This window comes from Rattus rattus, chromosome 9 (genome assembly GCF_011064425.1).
Source record: "Rattus rattus isolate New Zealand chromosome 9, Rrattus_CSIRO_v1, whole genome shotgun sequence".
NCBI classification, from domain to species: domain Eukaryota; kingdom Metazoa; phylum Chordata; class Mammalia; order Rodentia; family Muridae; genus Rattus; species Rattus rattus.
The window spans coordinates 1,370,079-1,391,523 of NC_046162.1; the positions used below are offsets into that span (position 1 = coordinate 1,370,079).

The following is a 21,445-nucleotide window of genomic DNA, read 5'->3' on the forward strand; positions in this document are numbered from 1 at the left end:
TGGCCCGCCCATAAGTACGCCCCAATAAAGTGCCCGCCCAGGTCTCATGTGCAAGACGGAAGTTCCGGCTCGAAAAGCAGACCGGAGATTACAGCTTCCGGCTGGAGCAAGCCTCGGGCTCTCACGGGCATCCTAAACTCAAGACCCGCCCCCACCCAAAGAGGATCCAGGACAGAAGAAAGTGTACACTCTACATGCTTTTATTACAAGACTACCGAGCATACGAGGGAAATCCATCATCCGGTAATTACATCTAAAGCACAGATATTTGAAAAAAAAAAAGAATAGTTGTTTCATTAAATTATATGATTAAACCATGACCAAATAGAAAATTTATATAATAAAGCCAGGAAAAAAGTTGTAAAATATAGTTTACAATAATTATTCACATTCAAGGCTGTACATCAATACATACAACAACGTGGCCCCAAACATGAATTCAATCCAAATAATTCATATATTAGAATTTAAATAATACAGACTGAACTAGAGGCCGACAATAGCCAGCAAATAACCTTATATAAGAATAAAAATACAAAAGTGTATATCCTAGTATCATTGCATTATCTGTTTTCATAAGTATTTTTAATTTTTCCTTTGCCTGTACATCACAGTTACAGCTACAGACCAGGTAGAGAATATTACATATGTTCTAACTGACTGCCACCAACCTGAATGACAGCAATAGACTATTGATTCATCCTACTGTATGTGGCTAGGGAATAGCCGCAGCAGCTCTAAATACTGTAACAGTTTTTGATTTGTGCCATGTTCAATCACACTATGGTCATAATGGAGGCTTTCGCCTGCACAGTGACCCACTTGCAGTCACTAACCCAGATGATTAAACTAGGGTGGACTACATGAGGAGGGGAAATTTTGCCATTTGTAAAAATTTCTGTAAAGTTTGGATTCTTCATATGGAAGAAATGAATTACAGGGAATTTTCAGGTATGCATATTGGCTAGTTCATTTGCTTACCGCTGCAAACGTGCTTGAAAGAGCTTCCAAGGCCATTGTTCCACATTCTAACCTACAACCCTTAAGTGTTAGGCCAGAAGCCACTTATCTTCAAAGGTTCTGAGAGTCGTCCTAGCCCCGTCAAATCTGTCAGGACCCTTATCATACACTCTGCCTAAGAGGCGCTATACCCATTGGCATCACCATCAGTTTATGTTGGGTTTTGCATTAAAACAAGTGGAAAAAGTGTATGGCAGCATCTTTGCCATACTCAAGAGTTGCTGTGGCCTCCCAAGTCTCAGCTATGAACACCCTGGGTCTATGGAACAGTGGGGAGAAGCCTTGAGGCAGAGAAAGGCAGAAAACTGATTTCTGCACATCTCCAGCCCTAAGCTCTGACAGAGTCAAGTAACACTGAGTATGGTGCCCAGAAAATCTCTGCTGCATGTTTCAACATTAAACCTGCAGGCCCCAACCCAACAGAGACGAAGATCTTATCCAATTTGGGTGGACACTGTAGTTACCTGCTGCAGCACTGTAGCACACAAGGTTTACATAGCGTCAGCTGGGACAGCCATGCTTAGCAATGACAAAGCCTGGCCACTGTGCTGTCCTGAATCAAGACCTGAAGTGTGGAGCAGGGACATTCACAAGTGTACTTCTGGTAAACCCAAATCATCTGTGTGGTTTCTTTTCCAAGAAGAGCTTTGTTATTCTGCTTTGCGACTGATTCCCAAATGGCCCAAATGCATTTGAGTCTATAAACTTAATTATGAATTATCCATTAGGCATGTGGCAAGGTCAGTTCAACACTTTATCTCTGCTGACTGTGTAGAAGCAGATTCAGTACCATCGTGGACACAAAGTACAAGATTCTGAAAACATCACCAAGCACTGGGAAGCCTTAGCAGCGAGGATGGAAAGTTAACATGCAGGAGTAGATTGTTGCAATGAAAATGAAGAAACTGGCTTTTGGAAAAGATCTGTCACAAAGGAATCTGCAGTAATGACATTTTAGCACTAAAAAGAAAAGAGCAGTCCTAGTCACACTTTCTTGGGAATACACAGCTTGGTAAGAACTGATGTGTTCAGAATCTGTAGGACACAAGGAAGGTAGGTTTGTAACTGGAACTCAAAGCATCTAAACATCAGACCAAGGAAGAGGAAAAGCTGTGAAATGAACAAATTATTTTACCCAAAAATACCACTTCAGGTATGTGAGGAAGGGGTAAAATCAGAATAAAAATCAAAGGCTTATAAGTATACTCACCACAGCATTATTTAAATAGCAAAAAAACAAAACACAAAGAAAACGCAAAGACCACCTGAATGTTTTACAACAGGGAAACAATTGGATAACTTATAAATTTACAACCATTTGACTTTACAATTATCAAAAACATGCTTTTGAAGAACTACTCGTGGCATGGAGAAATGCTCAAGAGGAAATGTCAAGTGAACAAGCTGGATGTAAAGGATGAATGTTGTGTGTGTTCCCAGTTTGGTTTACAGAGCAAACAAGGACTAAGGATGCACACCAGTGGTAGAGCACTTGCTTAGCACTCCTGAACCTCACAACTCAATTCCCAGCACTGGAACAAAAAAGTTAGGGAGAACAGGATCTACATGAAAATGCTCACAGTGGTCTCTGAATGATGGGCCTTCCTTTTTTCTTTTGCTTTCAGAAAACATACACTTCTTTAAAGAAAGCACACAATTACCTACAGCCCCTTGCTGGCACTGGGAGTGTGTGCACACAGCTGTCTTCAAGGTTACTTCAAGCATGGATCTCAAACACTAGGGTGGCCCACAGAGGGCTGCAGCAGGTGAAGTTTCTATCAGCTTCAGCCTAACACAAGCCATCTTTCTCGAAGTGGTTTTTACTGCATCTACCAGGTTTTAGCTCAGAATGACAGTTTGAGCCATGATGGCACTCCGTGGAGTGGAGAAACTCAGCTCTACATGGGGAGCCCACAACCCAGCTGGAGCACAGAAAAACAGGTAGAAATGACCCATTTAAGCTAAGTTTCATCTGTGATGCCAAGAGAAGCCAGTGATCAGTGGGCTGTGAGGTACAGTCTACTGTACCTAGGTAGGAGAAGCCAGACAGCAGTCTTCAACTTTATTTCCATCCTTGCCATTCTTAGGACACATGATTTCTAGAGGAACTATTAGGGCATTTCTTTCTCTCCTTACATACATCCTCCATTTACTGCTGTGTACACACACACACACACACACACAGAGAGAGAGAGAGAGAGAGAGAGAGAGAGAGAAAGATGTACAAACTGACAGCCACATCCTGTCCTACAAAGTAAGGCACCTGCACACGGGGTGACCGCTCTAAGGATGACTGGAAAAAAAATGAAGGTGATTTAAGCCAGGGTGAGAAAAGAAAAAAATCAAGGAAAAGGGAGCAGTAAAGACAAAGGTGACCCAGGAAGAGTTCGGCTGTTGTAGCATAGGGTGGCCACCTATTACTAACTTAGCTGAACCCTGATTTTGGAGGTTAGGGTGGTGCTTGGTAAAGCCCAGGAGGTAGTATTGCTCTCCAGGGAAGGAAGCAACAGAGGATCTCCCATATACAGCCAGCCATGTGATCTAATTCAAGCGAAGCCTCAGTCCTGTGGTCCCCTGTAGTTAAGTGCCCTCAGAGATGCTTTCCCTGTGTCTGCATCCACTGGAGAGGCAGGAAGCCACTCTTACATGTGCAAATGTAGGATACAGGGCACTCTGAGGGCTAAATGGCCACAGGCATGAACAAGAACAGGACTCCAAGGAGAAACTAGACAAATGTACTTAGCTAACACAGGCTCTTCAAAAACCAAGAGTGCCCACTCTCACTTATAGGCTGATAGTATACTAGGCCATACCTTTTCCCTGGGTTCTACAGGCAAGTGATGCCCTGCTCCTGGGTCACCTAAAGTTCTTATCACACAATCGAGCTAAGTCTAAATAAAATCTCTGTTCCCATCCAGCACCCCTGCCACAGCACAATGGCTGGCTTTTTATCTACACTCTACCTCAGTTTAAAAGAATCACTCTTAAAGGTTTGAACATAGAATCTTTCCCCCTCTCAGTTTAGATGGCCTGGCCCACAGGCAGTCACTGTAGACAAAACCGGGGTAACCTCTGTTGTGGGTATTTGGGAGTGTCTTTGTTAAAGTTAACAGAAATGGCAAAATTGTTGCTGCCTTTGGAACACGGGAATCTGAGGTGTTGCCGTCGTCTGTGAGGGCAGATGCCCACTGTTCCCCACTAGACCAAGGGCCAACTTAGGGACATCTTAGTCAAAGAGAGGTACAGCCAAGTCCCTCAGAAGCATTAAGCAAGAAATGCCAAAATATCCCAGGCCATCTATATTATAGAACAAAGCACTGTCAGTTTAGCATCAAAGAAGTGTCCCAACACTGGCAAAGAATGCCAGCATAGACAGGCTCAGATTAAGAGGGCTGTTCTGTGAGCAAGACAGTGGTAACATTCTTTCCAGGCAAGGCCCACACTTTATGGTAGTAGGTGGTGACCAGGCAACATGAGAAGGTTTTCAGATTTTCAACAGTTGTGAAAATGAAGCTAGCTGAGAAATGTTTACCCACAGCATCCCAGGCGACACTTGGAGGGATACTGGCACACACCCTAGAGTTTTCTCAGTGCCTGCCTCATAGGGCATGTGGTCTACACACTTAGAACTGTGCATAAACTCCCAGGAGGGGCTGCTGCCCCACTTCTCTACATGGAAGTGGTGGCCCAGGCTGGATTCTCCATAGTACTTCCAGCCTTGCCCAGGTTCAGGACAAGATTCTGTGTCTGAAAAGGATCTAGTTGGTGTTACCTAGGTGCTGGTATGACAGCAACCCTTTTGGACATGTGCTTGGCTTGGTGTCTAGTTCACGGGATAAACTTCTAGGAAGTGGAACGCTAGAGCAGAGCCCAGGGAGGGCACCTGTAACTACAACAGCCTTCATTCTTCTCACCATACAACCCGCCTACTATAAGGCAGGAGCGCAGAAATCCTGTCACCAGAAACACACCTGACCAAACCTCTAGGGCCATACAAGGGATTCAAGGAAGGGAAAATACACACAAGCTAAGAGCCCTGTACCCACAGTAAGCTGGTGACTACCCCAGCAGAGGAGTGAAGAGGCTCCTGGTGAAGGATTCTGCAACAGTTGGTGTAGGCCAGATACACTCAGTCCCTCAGTCACAGCAGGAGCTGTGTGTCAGGTGGGGAAGGGTAGAGGCAGGCATGCGGTTCCTGTGGATGCTAGGAGGGGCTGGTGATGCCAAATCTGGCCACTGGTCTGGGCAGAAGCTGGGCTACCGTGCAAGGAGCTGGGTCTCCATGGTCACAGCAGTGCATGGAAGCCACCACAGAGCACAGAGAGCAAGCAAAGCGACCCTGAATTCCTGTTTGTTGGCTATTTGTTTTGTTCTTTGTGTGATTGGGTTCTTTTTTTTCTTCTTTTCTTTTAAATAAAAAAGCTGCAAGGTTTTTGCCATCTATGTTCTCCTTGAGATGGCTGGCAGGTGGTCTGGAAGCGTCCTGGGTGGCGGCCGAGCCGCGCTGAGGCAGGTGTCCTGGCAGCGATAGGCAGCCCGGCCGCAGGCCACGTCACTGCACAGCAGCATCTGGATTGCTCTGGTACTGTTGCCTCCAAACCTCCTGGATCTTTCTGCACCACTTGTGAGCATTCCCGCTTGGATCCATCAGGTAATACGTCCTGTTAGGCTGCAAAACAGAGCATCTGCTGTCCCTCAGGGAGTCCCCCCACCCAGCCTGTCTTGCTGTCAATACTGCCAGCACCTTTTTGAAGCCAGTGGGCACAGTGGGCTTCTCCACTCTGCAAGTGCAGAAACTGAAGTATGTGGGCAGGTGACCAAACAAAAGTAAAAATCAAGCAGAGAATATCTCCTGGCCCAATTCATGCCTAAGTTGTTCACATAGGTCTGTCTCTAAGACACAAGAGGCTGACCTGAGCCTAGATGCTTCCTTGGTCAAGCAAGGTACACTTCCAACAGAGATTAGAAGCCTGTGATGAGACTACAATCATACGCCTTATAGGGACAGACTCACCGTGTGGACGAAGAAAGTTTTAAAATTCTTGGCCTCTGGTCGGAGTTCTTGTGACCATGGAATTTCACCTTTTAAGACCTTGTTGACAGGATCGACATAATATAAATGTGGCCCTTCTGTGAGTAATAACTGTCGTCGTCTTGCAAATAAACCCTAGTACAAATAAACAAACACAGATGGAACCAACTTGTAAGTCGCTCAGGACACAGTGACTGCCAGTCACCTCCCCATTCACCTGAGAAACTTCCTCCTCAACCTGGAACCTAGGTTCAAAAGATTACATCAGGCAAACATAAGCACAGGTCGCTGCTGTTTAGCTCACAATGTCTAGCTTCAATGGCTAGGTTGTAGAGCCCTGGCCCCTCAGCTTTTCTAAGGCACAGAGTCCAGCCCTTGGCAGGCCAGGTCTCAGCCCACCTTCATGGAGATTCTCATTTCTTAAGTATACAGAGCCAAGAAGGGTGTTCAGAAGGTTCCTGTTAGCAGTCTAATGCATTCTGCACTACCTGATGTCCAGAAAATGTAATAGACCACAACCTCTGTATTTTCAAATCTTCTAATGAAAAGACTATTGGCTGGGTTCTGAGAAATGATCTATCCTCCTCAATGTGACAGAAACTTTAGCACAGTGAGATGGGCCTTGTGCAACCATGCCCTGTGGTCAGAGCATAAGGCTGGTTTTCCACAGGGCTGAAATGCTTCCCTAAGAGTCTGAGTGTTCCTGGCTTTAGAAAATCTAGAGATGATCTCCAAAGATCATGCCAAGATGAAGAATGCCATATCTAGCAATTCATGGCAGGACCCCAGGATGAAGAACTGACTTGAGATAGAAGCAGTAAGAAGTCACAGGATAAAGAGGATCAGGAAACCGACTCACCTTTCGCTTATCCACTGGGCCCATTTTTAATATTAGATTATTTTCTACAAACTGGTGCCTAAAAAGAAAGAGGAAGAAGAATTAGGCTCTGCAAACCCACAGGGCCTCTGTACACTTTGTATCTGTCACATCCTGTCCTCACCCCACTCCAAACACACACTCTCTTCAGGTCTAGGAGATACCCCAGATGCAGTGACGCAATGTGGGCAGACTCTATCTGTGAGTAAGGGCCATAATCTATTCCTGAGATCATCTTCTAGTTGGAGATACCTGCACAGTAGAGGAAGGTTGGGGAGATAGTGCGCAGAAACAAGAAACCACCACCACCACCACCACCACCACCACCACCACCACCACCACCACCACCACCACCACCACCACCACCACCAGCACCAGCACCACCAGCACCAGCACCACCAGCAGCACCAGCAGCACCAGCAGCAGCACCAGCACCACCACATCAAAAAAGCTGCAGTGAGCCTGGGTGTGCTGGCAACAATTTTAATATCAGAACGTGGGACACAGAGGTCAGAAGATCAGGAGTTTAAGGTCAGCCTGCCTATATATCAAGTTCTAGGCCAGCCTAGAACACCCCTCGTAAAATAAAGAGCCAAAACAAGACATGCTAGATGAAAAAACCTTCACAGAGGTTTGGATACCACTGTAAATCAGTATTAGAATCTGTAAATTACTTTTCAAGCCAGGGCACCTAAGAGTGCCTAGAATCCAAAGTTATATAGAATCACAAATCCTTTAAAGATAGCTTCAGATGTGCCTAGTCTTACTGCAACTTGATATGCCAAGGCTTGATATGCAACTTTGAATTCACACAGGGCAATGTGACCCTCCTAAAGGAGGCAAACTCTGTCATCAAATGCCAAAGAGATGAAGACGCAGAGGCTAAGGAGTCCATGCTTCACCCATTGCAACTACATAATGGCAATGCAATGCAAAACTCCACAGCCTGGTTCTCTTTTCTGCTATCCACACAGACCCCAAGAAGACTGTCTAAGGACCTGAGCCTGAGGCCCTCGGAGCTTCACTGCTTCGATGCAGTATCTGGAGTGCAGTGCAGGTGTAGAACTGAGACTGGCCCGACTGGCCGACATCTCTACTGAGCTGGCTGACTTAGGTAAGGAGACCTGTGATGCTGTACAGCAGGCACTAATCTAGCCTTCGGGCCTCGTGTCATTTTATTTTACTTCTGTTTTTAAGATTTATTCATTCTCTACATGAGTGTTTTATCCGTTTGTACACAATGTATGTGCTTGTGCATCAGACTCCTGGAATTAGAGTTAATGGATGGTTGTGAGCCACTGTTTGCTAGAAAATGAACCCGTGTCCTCTCTAAGAACAGCGCAATCCTCTAAGCCACTGAGCCATCTCTCCAGCACAGGCCTCATAAACTATATTCTCCTCTAACATTCAAGGGATGTTAGCATTATTCCCTCTGGATTGTAGCTACCAATAACACACAGTCCAGAAAACTTCAGCACATGCTTGCAAGTACCCACTCACCTTTGTTTTTTTGTTTAGCTTTGCCTAGAACCATCCCAGACCTGGCCTCAATCCTCTTGCCTCTGCCTTCTATGTGCTGGGATCATGGTCATATATCACCATTCCCAGTCTCAATTATTTTATTTAACTAAAAATAATAAACATGCCAGGCAGTGGTGGTGCACGCCTTTAATCGTGCACTTTAATCCCAGCACTCAGGAGGCAGAGGCAGGCACATTTCTGAGTTCAAGGCCAGCCTAGTCTACAAAATGAGTTCCAAGACAGCCAGGGCTATAGAGAGAAGCCCTGTCTCAGGAAAAACAAATAAACAAGCAGGCAAGCAAGCAAACAAACAAACAAACAAAAAAACAACTCCACAAAAACACAGAACAATTAACCTGAACAGCAGAAGGACTCAATGGTTAAAGGCCCTTGCCATTAGGCCTAACTTCCACAAATGCTCTGTGGTGTGCACATGCACACACACACTAAGATTTATTTATTAGCGTGCACTCATATACATGCCTACAACTGATTTACTCTATACTGCCATATCATAAGTGCATCCTTCTGATTCATTTTTTAAACCGATAATTTGCGGAAATAGCCATCTGAAACAGTTTCATCAGTCTTGTTTCCTGGTGATAAAAGGCACCTACTCAATATTCTTCAAAGGAATGTAGGGGCTAAAGAGATGGCTCAGCAGTTAAGAATACTGACTGCTCTTCCAGAGGTCCTGAGTTCAATTCCCAGCAACCACATGGTGGCTCACAACCATCTGTAATGGGATCCAATGCCTTCTTCTGGTGTGTCTGAAGACAGCTACAGTGTTCTGGTATAAATAAAATAAATAAATCTTATTAAAATAGAAAGGACTGTGATAGCCAGTGCTTTATTTGTGGATCTTCCCCGTCTCTTACAGGTCTACTTTCCCCCAGTGTACTATTTTACAGTGTTTTCAGAACTTCTCTCTTCACGGTGAGATGCTCCTTTGCATGTCATGGACAGCACAGTCTCTGCAGTGATTCTACTGGACTGGGTAGGCTAATTCTACTCCAGTGGACTGCCACCCTGGTTCTCTAGTGTTCTGACGTCCTTAGAAGGTACGGCTATGATATAGCCTCCTTACCAATGTGTTGTTCTGTGAGGGTGGACAGTGTGAGCCTGAAACACTAACCTAGTTCTGCAGTTCTTACAACCATGTCTCCTGTGTGTGTGCAAACACTGTAGATGTGTAAGCCGCTATCAGGTGTCTCCCTCATCTGATGCCTCTTCTTGTCGCTCTGCTGCTGTGTTTTATGTACCTCCACCTATGGAGGTTTGAATGAGAACGGCCTCCAAAGGCTCATATATTTCAATGCTTATTCACCAGGGTGTGGTACCATTTGAAAGGACTATGAGGTATGGCTTTTTTTGGAGGAAGTATGTTATCAGAGGTAGACTTTGCGGTTTCAAAAGCTCACAGCTGGGGTTGGGGATTTAGCTCAGTGGTAGAGCGCTTGCCTAGGAAGCGCAAGGCCCTGGGTTTGGTCCCCAGCTCCGAAAAAAAAAAAAAAGCTCACAGCTTTCTCTCTGTGTCTGCAGATCAGGATGTAAAGCTCCCAGCTATTGTTCTAACTCTTACCTGCCTGCCTGGTCCCATGCTCCCAACCATGATACTAAGCCCTTAATTAAATACTTTCTCTTATAAAAGTTGTCTTGGTCATAGGAGCTCTTCACAGCAATAGAACAATGACTAGGATACTACCTTATCTTTTTTAGATTTATTTATGTATATGAGCCTACATGTATATACATGCATCATGTGTGCCTGGTACCTGTGACAGTCAGAAAAGGAACTGGAGTTACTGACAGTTGTGAGCCATCCTATGGGTACTAGGAATTGAATCTGAGTCCTTTCTGCAAGAGCAACAACTGTTCTTAGTCACTGAGCCATTTTTCCAGGCTTTCTCCACTAAACCTGGAATTCACAAATTTGGCTAGACTGGCCACAAGCCCCAGAGATCATGCTGTCTCTGCCTCCCCAACACTGAAGATTCAAGTGTGCACTGCCACATCTAATTCTTTATGTGGTTGTTAGGAATTGAACTCAGGTTCTCGAGATTGCACAGCAAGAATTGTACTAACTGAGCCATCTCCACAGCCACTTACAATTTTTTTTAAAGATTTATTTATTTATTTTATATATAAGTACACTGTAGCTGTCTTCAGACACATCAGAAGAGGGCATCAGATCTTATTACAGATGGTTGTGAGCCACCATGTGGTTGCTGGGATTTCAACTCGGGACCTCTGGAAGAGCAGTCAGTGCTCTTAACCACTGAGCCATCTCTCCAACCCCACTTACATCTTTTTAGACTTAAATGGTGATTCTGTGACAGAGAAAAAAAAATTTAAGTTATTATCCATGCTCACATTTGTATTATAAATGTTCAGTATCAAATTAATTGGTTTAGATAAAATGTACAGAAGTTTAATAGTACTTTAATATTTTTTAAATATTATTGCAAAAGAGACCAACAAACTTTACTTGTATTTCTATATAGGCACATGAATGGTCAGGATTATAAAGTAATGACTTTAAAATTAACAAATTAACTACAGCAGGTATAGCTGAAGATTGCTAGTTAGAATATAGTAGAACTATATGAATATATTAATCTCAAAAATATACATCTTTAAGCCATAATCCTACTACAGAAAATTCAAAGATAATAACATATACATTCTACGTACTGTCAAGGTGATGTCCACCCTCCAGTACATGATCACTGAAAAAGTCCACTGCACACTAGCAGCAAGTAACAGTGAGAAAAAGATAAATATTTTCTCAGATAGGAATTCCCTGAAGCTCTGCAGAGACATCACTTTCTACATAGAACTAAATTTTTTGTTTGTTTGTGACAGGGTTTATCTGTATAGCCCTGGCCGTCCTGGAACTCACTCTGTAGATCAGGCTGGTCCCAAACTCAAGAGATCAGCTTGCCTTTGCCTCCTGAGGGCTGGGACTACTACCACTTGGTTTAAGACTGGAAAGGATAGAGAATCCTAAAACCCAAGACAGCAGGCAAGACATGGTAGACTTCCTGTTCTGTCTAATGTTCACAACTCCAGGCAAAGGCAAGACCAAAAACACACATACCCATGAAAACAGTGCTTCTGGCCAGGCTCTAAGAGGAAGGGCTCCTGCATGAGACTATTGAAAGCAGGACAACTGGTGAACTCAGCATACAGAAGCCCAGGATGTCCTTATAAAGCTCCTGCTTGGAACTGTACCTAACAGCTAAAATTATTTTGATCAAAATCTTCCCTAGATTTCATAATGGGAGAAATCTTTACCAGCCAGACTTTACACAGGGATCAGTAATATCTGGAATATATAAAGAACTATAAGATTAAAGACTTAGAGAACTCAAACTGTGGCTGGAGAGACGGCTCAACAGTTAAGAACACTGACTTTTCTTCCAGAGGTCCTGAGTTCAATTCCCGGCAATCACATGGTGGCTCACAGCCATTTGTATGGGATTAGATGCCCTCTTCTGGTGCATCTGAAGACAACAACAGTGTATTCGCATAAAATAAATAATCTTAAGAAAGAAAGAAAGAAAGAAAGAAAGAAAGAAAGAAAGAAAGAAAGAAAGAAAGGAAGAAAACCCAAACTGCTGATCAATAAGTCAGTTGAACTAAACAGAGCATTCTAAGAAGAAATACTAATGGCTAAAATATGCTTTAAAAATTATTCAACAGGGGCTGGAGAGATGGCTCAGCTGTTAAGAGCACTGTCTGCTCTTCCAGAGGTCCTGAGTTCAAATCCCAGCAACCACATGGTGGCTCACAACCATCTGTAATGGGATCTGGTGCCCTCTTCTGGCGCGTCTGAAGACAGCTACAGTGTACTCATCTATATATAATAAAGAAATAAATCTTTAAAAAAAAAAATAAATTTTAAAAAAAGTATTCAACATCCTTAGCCACTAGGGAAATGTAAACTAAAACTATTTGAGATCTTATCTCATCCGAGTCAGAATAGCTACCATCAAGAAAACAAATAATGATGCTCGGTGGTGGTGCACACATTTAATCCCAGCACTCTGGACCCAGCACTCTGGAGGTAGGCAGTTTGAGGCCAGTCTGGTCTACATAGTGTGTTCTAGGACAGCCAGAGTTAGAGAGGAAAAGAACAACTCTGACTTACGTGCTGTTTAGCGTAGAAATTAGTATGGAGGTTTCTCAAAAGAATAAAATTATAGGGGCTGAAGAGATGGTCACTGGTTAAAAGCACACTCTATTCTTTTGAAAGGACCTGAGAGCAGTTCCCACAACCCGTATCAATCAGTTCAAAACCACCTATAAGTCTAGCTCCAGGAGACATGATGCCCTCTCTTGAACACTTCAGGTACCCACACACATGTGGCAGATACAAGTACATGAATAAAAAGCTAAAATTAAAAACAAGACTAAAACTCAAACTGCCACATGACCCCTTATCTCACCCCTACGATATACACAGAATGTCCATCACACAGATGCATATCCAGGTTTACTGTTCCATTATTTACAACAGCAAGAAAATGGAACAAGCCTAGCCTACATCAAAGGATGAATGGATGTGAAAAATTGGTCCATGGTGGCTCACACCTGTACTTATAACACTTCAATGGCTAAAGCAGGAGTACTGCCACAAGTTCAAGGCTACCTTGGGCTACACAGTTCATTCTATCTCAGTTTGGGCTACCAAGTGAAACAGTGTCTCTAAATACAAAAAGGAAAAGCTGCAGGAGATCATGTTCTCTCACGTGCGGATCCTAGTTCTAATTTGTGTGTGTGCATGTGCTTACATGCATGTGTTCATGTGCATGTACATATACATGTATGGGGTGGGAACTTGTGAGGACAAGTATAGGTTGTGAAACTAGAAAGAGAACCATAAGGGGCAAAGGAAAGGGGTAAGGGAAATTTCAAAAGGGTTGAGGTTAGGGGTAACAGAATAAATGTAATCTGAGCCAGGCTTTGGTGGCACATGCATTTAAGCCCAGTACTCGGGAGGCAGAGACAGACGGATCTCTAGGAGATCTAAAGTTCTAGGACAACCTGATTGACAGATAGCGTTCTAGGACAGCCAGGGTCACACAGAGAAACACTGTGTGACAGAAAAAACAAAGACTACATGTAATCTGAAAGCAGGATACTACTGGAGGTAGGAGGAGTACAAATCTGGGGGTGGCAAGGGAATGGGAGGGAGGATCAATAAAAATAAAACACATGGAAATACCATAATGAAACCATGCAAATTAAAAGATGAACAAATAAGGAGCTGGAGAGAGAGCTCAGTCCTTAAGAGCATTTATAGCTCTTCTAAAGGACCTGAGGTTGGTTTCCACACCAGGTGGCTCACAAACACTGCAATTCCAGTTCCAGGGGACCCAACACTTCTGGCTTCCTCACACCTGCACTCATGTGAACAAACACACACATACAAGTAACATTTTAAAAAGATAAAAATAGAGCAAAAGCAAAAATCCTTTTCTGTTATCCTTAATAGTACGAGCACCTTAGGAAAGAAGGAGTTAAGAGACAAATTAAACTCCCTGGAATTGTAGATTGAACTAGGAGCCAATATCTATATTTAATTTTTCTAGAGAAAATACAATTTGTCTTAGCCACCTGCATCCCCCAGGAAAAGCTACTCAGGGTTCTCCTCCACGTAAATCTTCTGAGTTTTGCACATTCTTCCCTCCGGCCTTAATAAGTCCTCAATTTTCCTCCTCCCATTACACCCAAATACATATTCCAGAGAGAACTCATTGCCACAAAAAAGGTCAAAGTATAATGGGGATAGATATGCTCAAAATATATTATATACATGTATAAAATTGTCAGAGAATAAACTTTTAAAATTTTAAAGGTAAAAGCATAAAAATACTAGAAAAAAAAGTCAGGCATCATGGTGCACATCTTTAATCCTAGCATTTGGGAGGCAGAGGCAAGCAGATTGGTATCAGTTTGAGGCCAGTACGGTCTACATTGTCAAAACTTTTTGTCCAAAAAGGGGGGAGAGGGGAGTTGCCAAGTAAAACTACTGAAGACTCGGATTTAAAACAGGAACCAGTTGGATGAACATTGTAAAGTTACAGCTAAAAAACAAAACCCATCAATAGACTGAAGAAATGCTGGCAAAACAGAGAATCACTTTCATAAAGATATAAAAAAAAAATAGGTCTCCTAATAACCCGGGAACTTCGTTCCTTTGAAAAGCACTGGTGAGGTGAGGTGAGGCAAGGACAACTAACCCAGCCGTGTCTGGCTCCCCGCACATCCTGTATTCTAGATGGGGCTGCTGATGCCTATAGTTCTTACCAGGGGTTTCCACCGGCTTGCTTTTCCAATAACAACCTTTTTTCATCTTCTGAAAACTGTAAGTCTAGTTCAAAAGAGTTAGTGTCCAAATCATGAATGTACTGCTCTATGTTGCTGCCCGACCTCTGGGGCAGGCTGGCATCCACCGCAGACAGGGAGTGGGAAGAGGAGGAGGATGACACCTGCATGCAGCCAAACTGGCTCAGGAGATTGTCGTACTGCAGGGAAGAAGGAGAAGAGAAAGCTACCTTAATTTGTCTTTAAGGCCCAAGACCCCTCCCACATTACCTGGCCCCACAGGCATTCATAACCTGGCAAGCTTACATACACTTCAAAGGCAGATGGACTGCCTGTCCCTTTTGATGTATATAGACAGATTCTTTTCCAATGGCTATTAGACCACTGAACCAAGGCAAGGCTGGGCCTTCTGCTACAGGTTCCTCTTCTGATAGAAACAGAGGTCAAAGATGGGCTATACTAAATCCTTCATCTCCAGGGAAAAGGAACCTGACACCCTTACCCAGCACAGCACCCAAGCCATGCCCCTGGCAGGGAACTAAGTAATCAGGTACACTTTCTTTTAGTCCAGGGGTCTTAGGTTTTAGAGTCACTGCATAACTTGATTTAGCTTACATTTGTTTTTAAAAATACAAGCCAGTGGTGACACAGAAAGCAGAAGAACCATTCACAACATGCTACATGGGCAGCCCAAATTCTATCTAGTACACTCCCCAGCAATGACAGGGCAAAGATTTTTGAACATGCTAAAGTTAGGTATGGCCACTCTAGACAGACAGCTAATGCTGGCTGCAGGCCTCACACTTCTGAGCCCTACCTTCCATACCCTGAGTTTCCAGAAAGAGAGCCCTGGCTACAATTCTACAGAGATCAGCCTCTACCCTCTGTAGATTCTACAGGCCCTGTGTCTACCTCCTTGCTGTTGCCCAGTGGCCCTCTGCATAGTTTAAGCTTGCACAGCCCCACAGCAGCCACAGCTCCATCTTGCTGACTTCAGATTCCCATACTAGCACTGTCTCCACTTCCTTCATGAAGGTTCTCCAGCGAGAGGAATGATGTCTCTGCTTCCATTTACATAGATCACTACCATACTTCTACTGCAGGGAGAGGTGTTCCCACAGAAACTTCAGAGCCAGTACATGGCTTCAATTTCTGACACAAACAGCACTGAAACTCAGAGTCATTTTCCTCTAGCCAACACTCAATTTAAAACCAGCACAAAGCTGCCATCCACACCACTGGGCTACCCCAACCATGTAGACGAGTCTGTCCCAGCACTCCCAAGGTCCAGTCTCACTATCTAAAGGTGAACGTTGATACAGGGAGCTATATGCCTAGATGCTTACATAGTCCTTAAACCACACTGAAAGAGCTGAGCAGCCACCCAACAAATCCAAATTGCTGTCACTCAGAGCCAGATTATACAGGTAGAAGTCAAAGCTTTCAATTAAAAAAAAAAAAAAAAAAAAAAAAAAAAAAAAAAAAAAAGCAATATCCTCTGCACACAAAGAAACTCTCCTGGCTGCTGAGACTAAAGATAACGGAGTTTATGCTTTCCTTAAAAATCACTGCCCTTACTAAGCCACTACCCAAAGACTACACATGGACTGACCCTGGGCTCCAACCTCATAGGTAGCAATGAATAGCCTAGTAAGGGCACCAGTGGAAGGGGAAGCCCTTGGTCCTGCCAAGACTGAACCCCCAGTGAACGTGATTGTTGGGGGGAGGGCGGTAAGGGGGGAAGGATGGGGAGGGGAACACCCATATAGAAGGGAAGGGGTTAGGGGGATGTTGGCCTGGAAACCGGGAAAGGTAATAACAATTGAAATGTAAATAAGAAATACCCAATTTGATAAAGATGCCCCTGAATGATGGGAAGAAGGCAGAGAGACTGTAAGCTGAAGGATTGCCTCCCATTGCTGGTTAACTTCTGCAAGGATGACAGGCCTAGCTAGTAGAGAAGATTCCACCAGCACCCCCTGACATGACCCAAAAGGACACCACCCATGAATATTTGAGAGGCTTTGGGAGGTAGGAATAGGAAATCCGGGCTCAGGGCCTACCTTCTCTGCAGGGAGCACACTACACAGAAACTGGCCAAAGTCAGCATACATGCACTTGAGTTTTATTCCCTATAAGTCTGGGCACAAAGAACATTTTAGGAAAAAATGGAGATATGCCAAATAGCAATGGCTTTAATCTAGCTTTAGAACACCCTCTTTGGGTTTGTTTGTTTGTTTGTTTGTTTTGCTTTGTTTAGTAGCCAGACTGACCATGAAATTTCAATCTTTGTATTTACTATTTTATGTATACAGGACTTTTGCTTGCACATCTGTTTTGTTTGTTCGTTCATCTGTCCATCCATCCATCCATCCATCCATCCATCCGAGAGAAAGATCGGGATGGATGGACGGACGGACAGACAGACGGACGGACGGACGGACCATGTGTGTGCCTAGTGCTCCCAAAGGGCAGAAAAGGTGTTGGATCTTCTGGGACTCAAATTACAGGCAGTTGTGAGCCAACTCGAGAGTGCTGGGAATCAAACTTACAATCCCTAGAAGGAGAGAAATTTTCTTAACCACTGAGCCATCTCTCCAGCCCCCACTTTCAATCTTCTTGCCTTAGCCTTCCTAATGCTGAGTTCACACCCTTTTGCCCCCAATCCCAGCTGCTTTGGAAGGCTTTTAAGTAAATGTTAGAATTGCTCAGTCAGTTGAACAGAATTCTATTCATGGTAACTGGTTAGAACAAGCCAAGAAAACAAATCAAATGGGGAAAACTGACTTGGATCAATGAACTATTAAAAAATATGAAGGTCATAATGAAAGAAAAGTCTGGGTAAGTGAGACTGAAACCACGGAAGCACACTGTGATTTTTTTTTTAATCTGGTTTTGTTTGTTTGTTTGTTTGTTTGTTTATGCTGGTATTTCCCATTTTTCAAGAGACAAAGTTTTAAGTACAAAGTATATTTACAGTCTTGTGTCTGTTTTCAATTCTTCAGAGATAAGCTGCCTTGAAACCAGTGACAGCAGCTGCCCACAGACCCAGGTGGTACCCCTGGGCACGGAGTAGGCACTAACTGCTGAGCATCAAGCTACAGGGGCTGCAGGCTACCCTCCCATAGCACATCCCTGGAAACGCAAATCAGGAGCATTCTGGCTTCTCTTGGAAAAATGAAAAGCATTCCAGAGTATTTTTTTTAAAAAGTCAGAAAAGCACTGAGCTAAAAGCTAGCAATGATGAGCTTCCAGAGGACCCAGTGTCAGGAAGTAAGGGATCATGGCAGGGAACTGGTCTCTCATCTACAGGTCCAGACCACATCCTGACTCCCTTCTATCTTCCAAACAGGTAAAAGCTCATTCAACTGAAGAAGAAAGAACAGAAATCGGCCTACACAAAATGTGCTGATCATTTACTTATTATAGCAAAGCAGTCAACAGTCACCGAGTCCACAATATTCACTCATACATTTTAACCAGTGATAACAAAAATTAAGGCCCCAAGTAACCATATTCACACAGCATGGCAAGCAGGATCTCTTTGCCGGGGCCATTCCCCGTGTGTGCCAGCTTACATTGCCATAGCAGTCTTCGTCATCTTCTGACATGGCTGGCAAGTAAGCTGTGAGCTTCGGAGGCGTCTGCTGGTGCAGATTCTCCCACGTGATGGACTCAAAGAATGGATGAGCTTTGAGAGGCCCGTACCCTTCCATCTCTTCACAGCCTAAACGCTTTGTGGCATCTAAAACCTTAAATGATAGCCGAGACATGTCACTGTCAGGGTTGAAATGAAATTACTTGTTTCTTTTTGTGGAAGTCTTGTCAAGCCCTCAGGCCTCCTGGAAAGCAGAGGGGCACTGTGGTCTATCCCCAGGCCTGATCATGCCATGGCAGAAAAAGCCAAGATTGATTAGGACTCTTGCCTCAGCCCACAGCTCTGCCCTTTTCTTCCCACAGGTAAAAACAAATCTCAATCTCAAAATACAGACAGAGGGCAACAACAAGTATCTTTTTAAAGTTCGCAGCTCAAAAATCTTATAAAATGATGTGACCCCTGGTAGACTGACTATACACCAGGGCAGACCCCACTCCCAAGACTAGCTGGGACTTGAAGGAAGGAAGGAAAGAGGGAGGGAGGGAGGAAGGGAGGGAGGGAGGGAGGGAGGGAGGGAAAAATTCCAAAGTTTGGGAAGGTAATAATAGAAGGAACTGGGGAGTATATATGTTGAAAATATAATGTCTGAAATTCTTAAAGAATAAGAATATTACTTTAAAAAAGAGGGAAAGAAATACTACTGGAAACAAAAGTGCAGCTGGGTGGTGTGCTGGAGTACAGGTAGATGAATCTCTGAGTTCAAGGCCAGCCTGGTTTACAAAGTAAGTTCCAGGACAGCTAGGACTGTTACGCAGAAAAACCCTGTCTGAAAAAAAAAAAATGAAGAAAAAAAAACTAATAAAAAAGCCAGACATGGTGGTGCATAAAACTATAATCATAGCACTCAGGCAGAGGCAGGAAAGTTATTAAGCATTTAGGACAACTTTTGGCCTACACAGCAAGTCTCTGTCTCAAAAACAAATAAAGGTAAAAATTTTAACACAAGGAAAAATTAACTGACTGCTTCTAAGATCAAAGAAAATGAACAATGAGGCTCTCACTGGTGAAATATATCTACACCTCTCAAAGGCTGTGTGTGGTGCAGTCACTCCTAAGCCTGCAAGGTTGAATTAAACCCATTCTCTACTGTGGAAATGAAGGAAGAGTACAGAAGGATGGCTAAAAAGAAGCAAGCCCGGGCCTCCCCATGAATATAGGACTGGCCCTGATTCCCAAGGAATGAGGAAGGAAGCAAACAGGGCTGAGATCCACAGCTTCTGAATGTAAGACGGCACATCTTTCTAAGTAAGTTCTTTCTCTCTGCCTTGTTACCTTCATCTTTAGAGTCTTCGTGTAGCTTCCTCTCTAAAGCTGGCACTGGCAGATGGCACTGAAGTACAGTTTATAGCCATGTGCCCCTGGAATAAACCCAGGCACTCAGTGGCAATCACTGAAAATGTGATGCAATGCTAACAAACATGCAAAATAATATGGGAACTTCCTGTCTCACTAAAGCCAAGAACCAGGCCCTGGGAAAGTGAAAGGGCATATGAGAAAATATTTGACTATAAAACCACTGTATACGTTTAACACATCTTTCAAAAGAATGCTCAAGAAAATTCAAAATACTTACCAAGAGTTTTTCCACAAGATCTCTTGCCTTAGGGAAGAATTTTTCTGGGAAATCATATTCCAACTTAATGATCTTCTGAAATATAAGATATTCATTTCTGTGAATTAAAAAAAAAAAAAGCTGTTATTTGGAGAAATGTTTCTCAGATCTCTAGTATTTTTATAGAACAACCCAAAGTCACCCTCGCCTCCCAGGCCAGATCTTAACTAAAGGCCCCAAGCACTGTACATCCATAAACTGTGGTGGGATTTCTGCCCAAACTGGGGACAACCAGTAGCTGTTGGCAGTGGGGTATGTGGTGATAGCTCAGAAGCCTGAGACGTGCAGGATCCCTCTTACCCGGCTCTGAATGGTGGAAGTCCTGCCACAAGCTGATAGATTATACATCCAAGGGCCCAAAGGTCTGAACTTTAAGGTAGGGAAAACACAAAGACAAATGGCATTGGTGTAATTCAATGACAAATAAGGTTCATTCTACAGTCTCTGTCTACTCCACCCCAGCTGCAGCCTCCAATTTACTCCTATTCCTTAAGACCAGAGATGTAGGAAGTTTGGAGTTTGCTTTTCCCTGTGACCTGAGTCAAATGTTACTATACTTGACAGGAACGCCAAGTGGTTGGTTTATCTCCCCTGCAGATGTCACTTCTATTGAAGGTTAACAACTTCTACCTGTCCCTTTCTCATTCTGAAAGGAGAACATAATTCACCACCAGTATCCTGCCATGCCAGGCTGCTGCAGACCAGGTATGGTGGAAGTTGCTATGGGGCTGGGAGAGACAGCTTTGTCACTGTAGGGTGATGTGCTATGACCACCTCACATACTCTATGGGCATGATTTGTGCTCACCTCAGGAGAGATGTGAGAGCTGGATCCAGGGGAGGCTCAAAAGGACCTTCCCAGGATGTCTACAATGCATGGTCTGCACCCTGTCCTTACCTTTTTGGACTCTGTCAAACAAAGTCCTGCTCTTCTTCTAAAATCATCTAGACTACTAATAGGGCTTGGTGGCACTCGCCTTTAATCTCAACACTTGAGGCAGAGGCAGGTAGAGCTCTGAGTTCAAGGCTAGTCTGGTCTACAAACTGAGTTCCAGGACAGCCAGGCTGTTTTTAAAAAAAAAAAAAAAACTTTTTAGACTGTCCATTTTATTTGTAATTATTCTTTTTTCTTGAGAGGGTCTTACTATACTGCCCAAGCTGACCCCACACTCACAAGAGTGTCAATTCATCCTCTTGCCTCAGTCTTACAAGTGTACCATTCTGAATGTCTCTTAGTAGTTCCCTCAATACAGCTATATGTTGACAGAGATGCCCAGCTACCAGGAGCCCTGAGGTTGGGCCCTCTCATGTCAAAATGCTCTCCTGGAACGTCTGGCTTTCCTGTGCTCTCTTGAGTCACTGAGATGAAATCATACATCTGAATTTGCCTTCC

General features: G+C 43.8%; 1 protein-coding gene across 2 annotated transcripts in view; it reads right to left on the reverse strand.

The window, feature by feature from the left end:
- Positions 1-184: 184 nt before the first annotated feature.
- The window catches only part of Pdpk1 (3-phosphoinositide dependent protein kinase 1), a 68,944-nt gene continuing 47,683 nt past the window's right edge, over positions 185-21,445 (reverse strand). The window contains exons 8-14 of one of the 2 annotated variants that reach the window (XM_032914422.1): positions 20,354-20,422; positions 20,015-20,111; positions 18,362-18,535; positions 14,766-14,983; positions 6,912-6,969; positions 6,035-6,187; positions 185-5,689 (exon numbers count right to left, since the gene is read on the reverse strand). In XM_032914422.1, the coding sequence (XP_032770313.1) occupies positions 5,573-5,689; positions 6,035-6,187; positions 6,912-6,969; positions 14,766-14,983; positions 18,362-18,535; positions 20,015-20,111; positions 20,354-20,422 (886 nt within the window). In that variant the 3' untranslated portion in view covers positions 185-5,572. Of the gene's footprint in view, positions 5,690-6,034; positions 6,188-6,911; positions 6,970-10,696; positions 10,781-14,765; positions 14,984-18,361; positions 18,536-20,014; positions 20,112-20,353; positions 20,423-21,445 lie in introns of those variants that run through there. The other variant, XM_032914423.1, reaches the window with a different exon arrangement.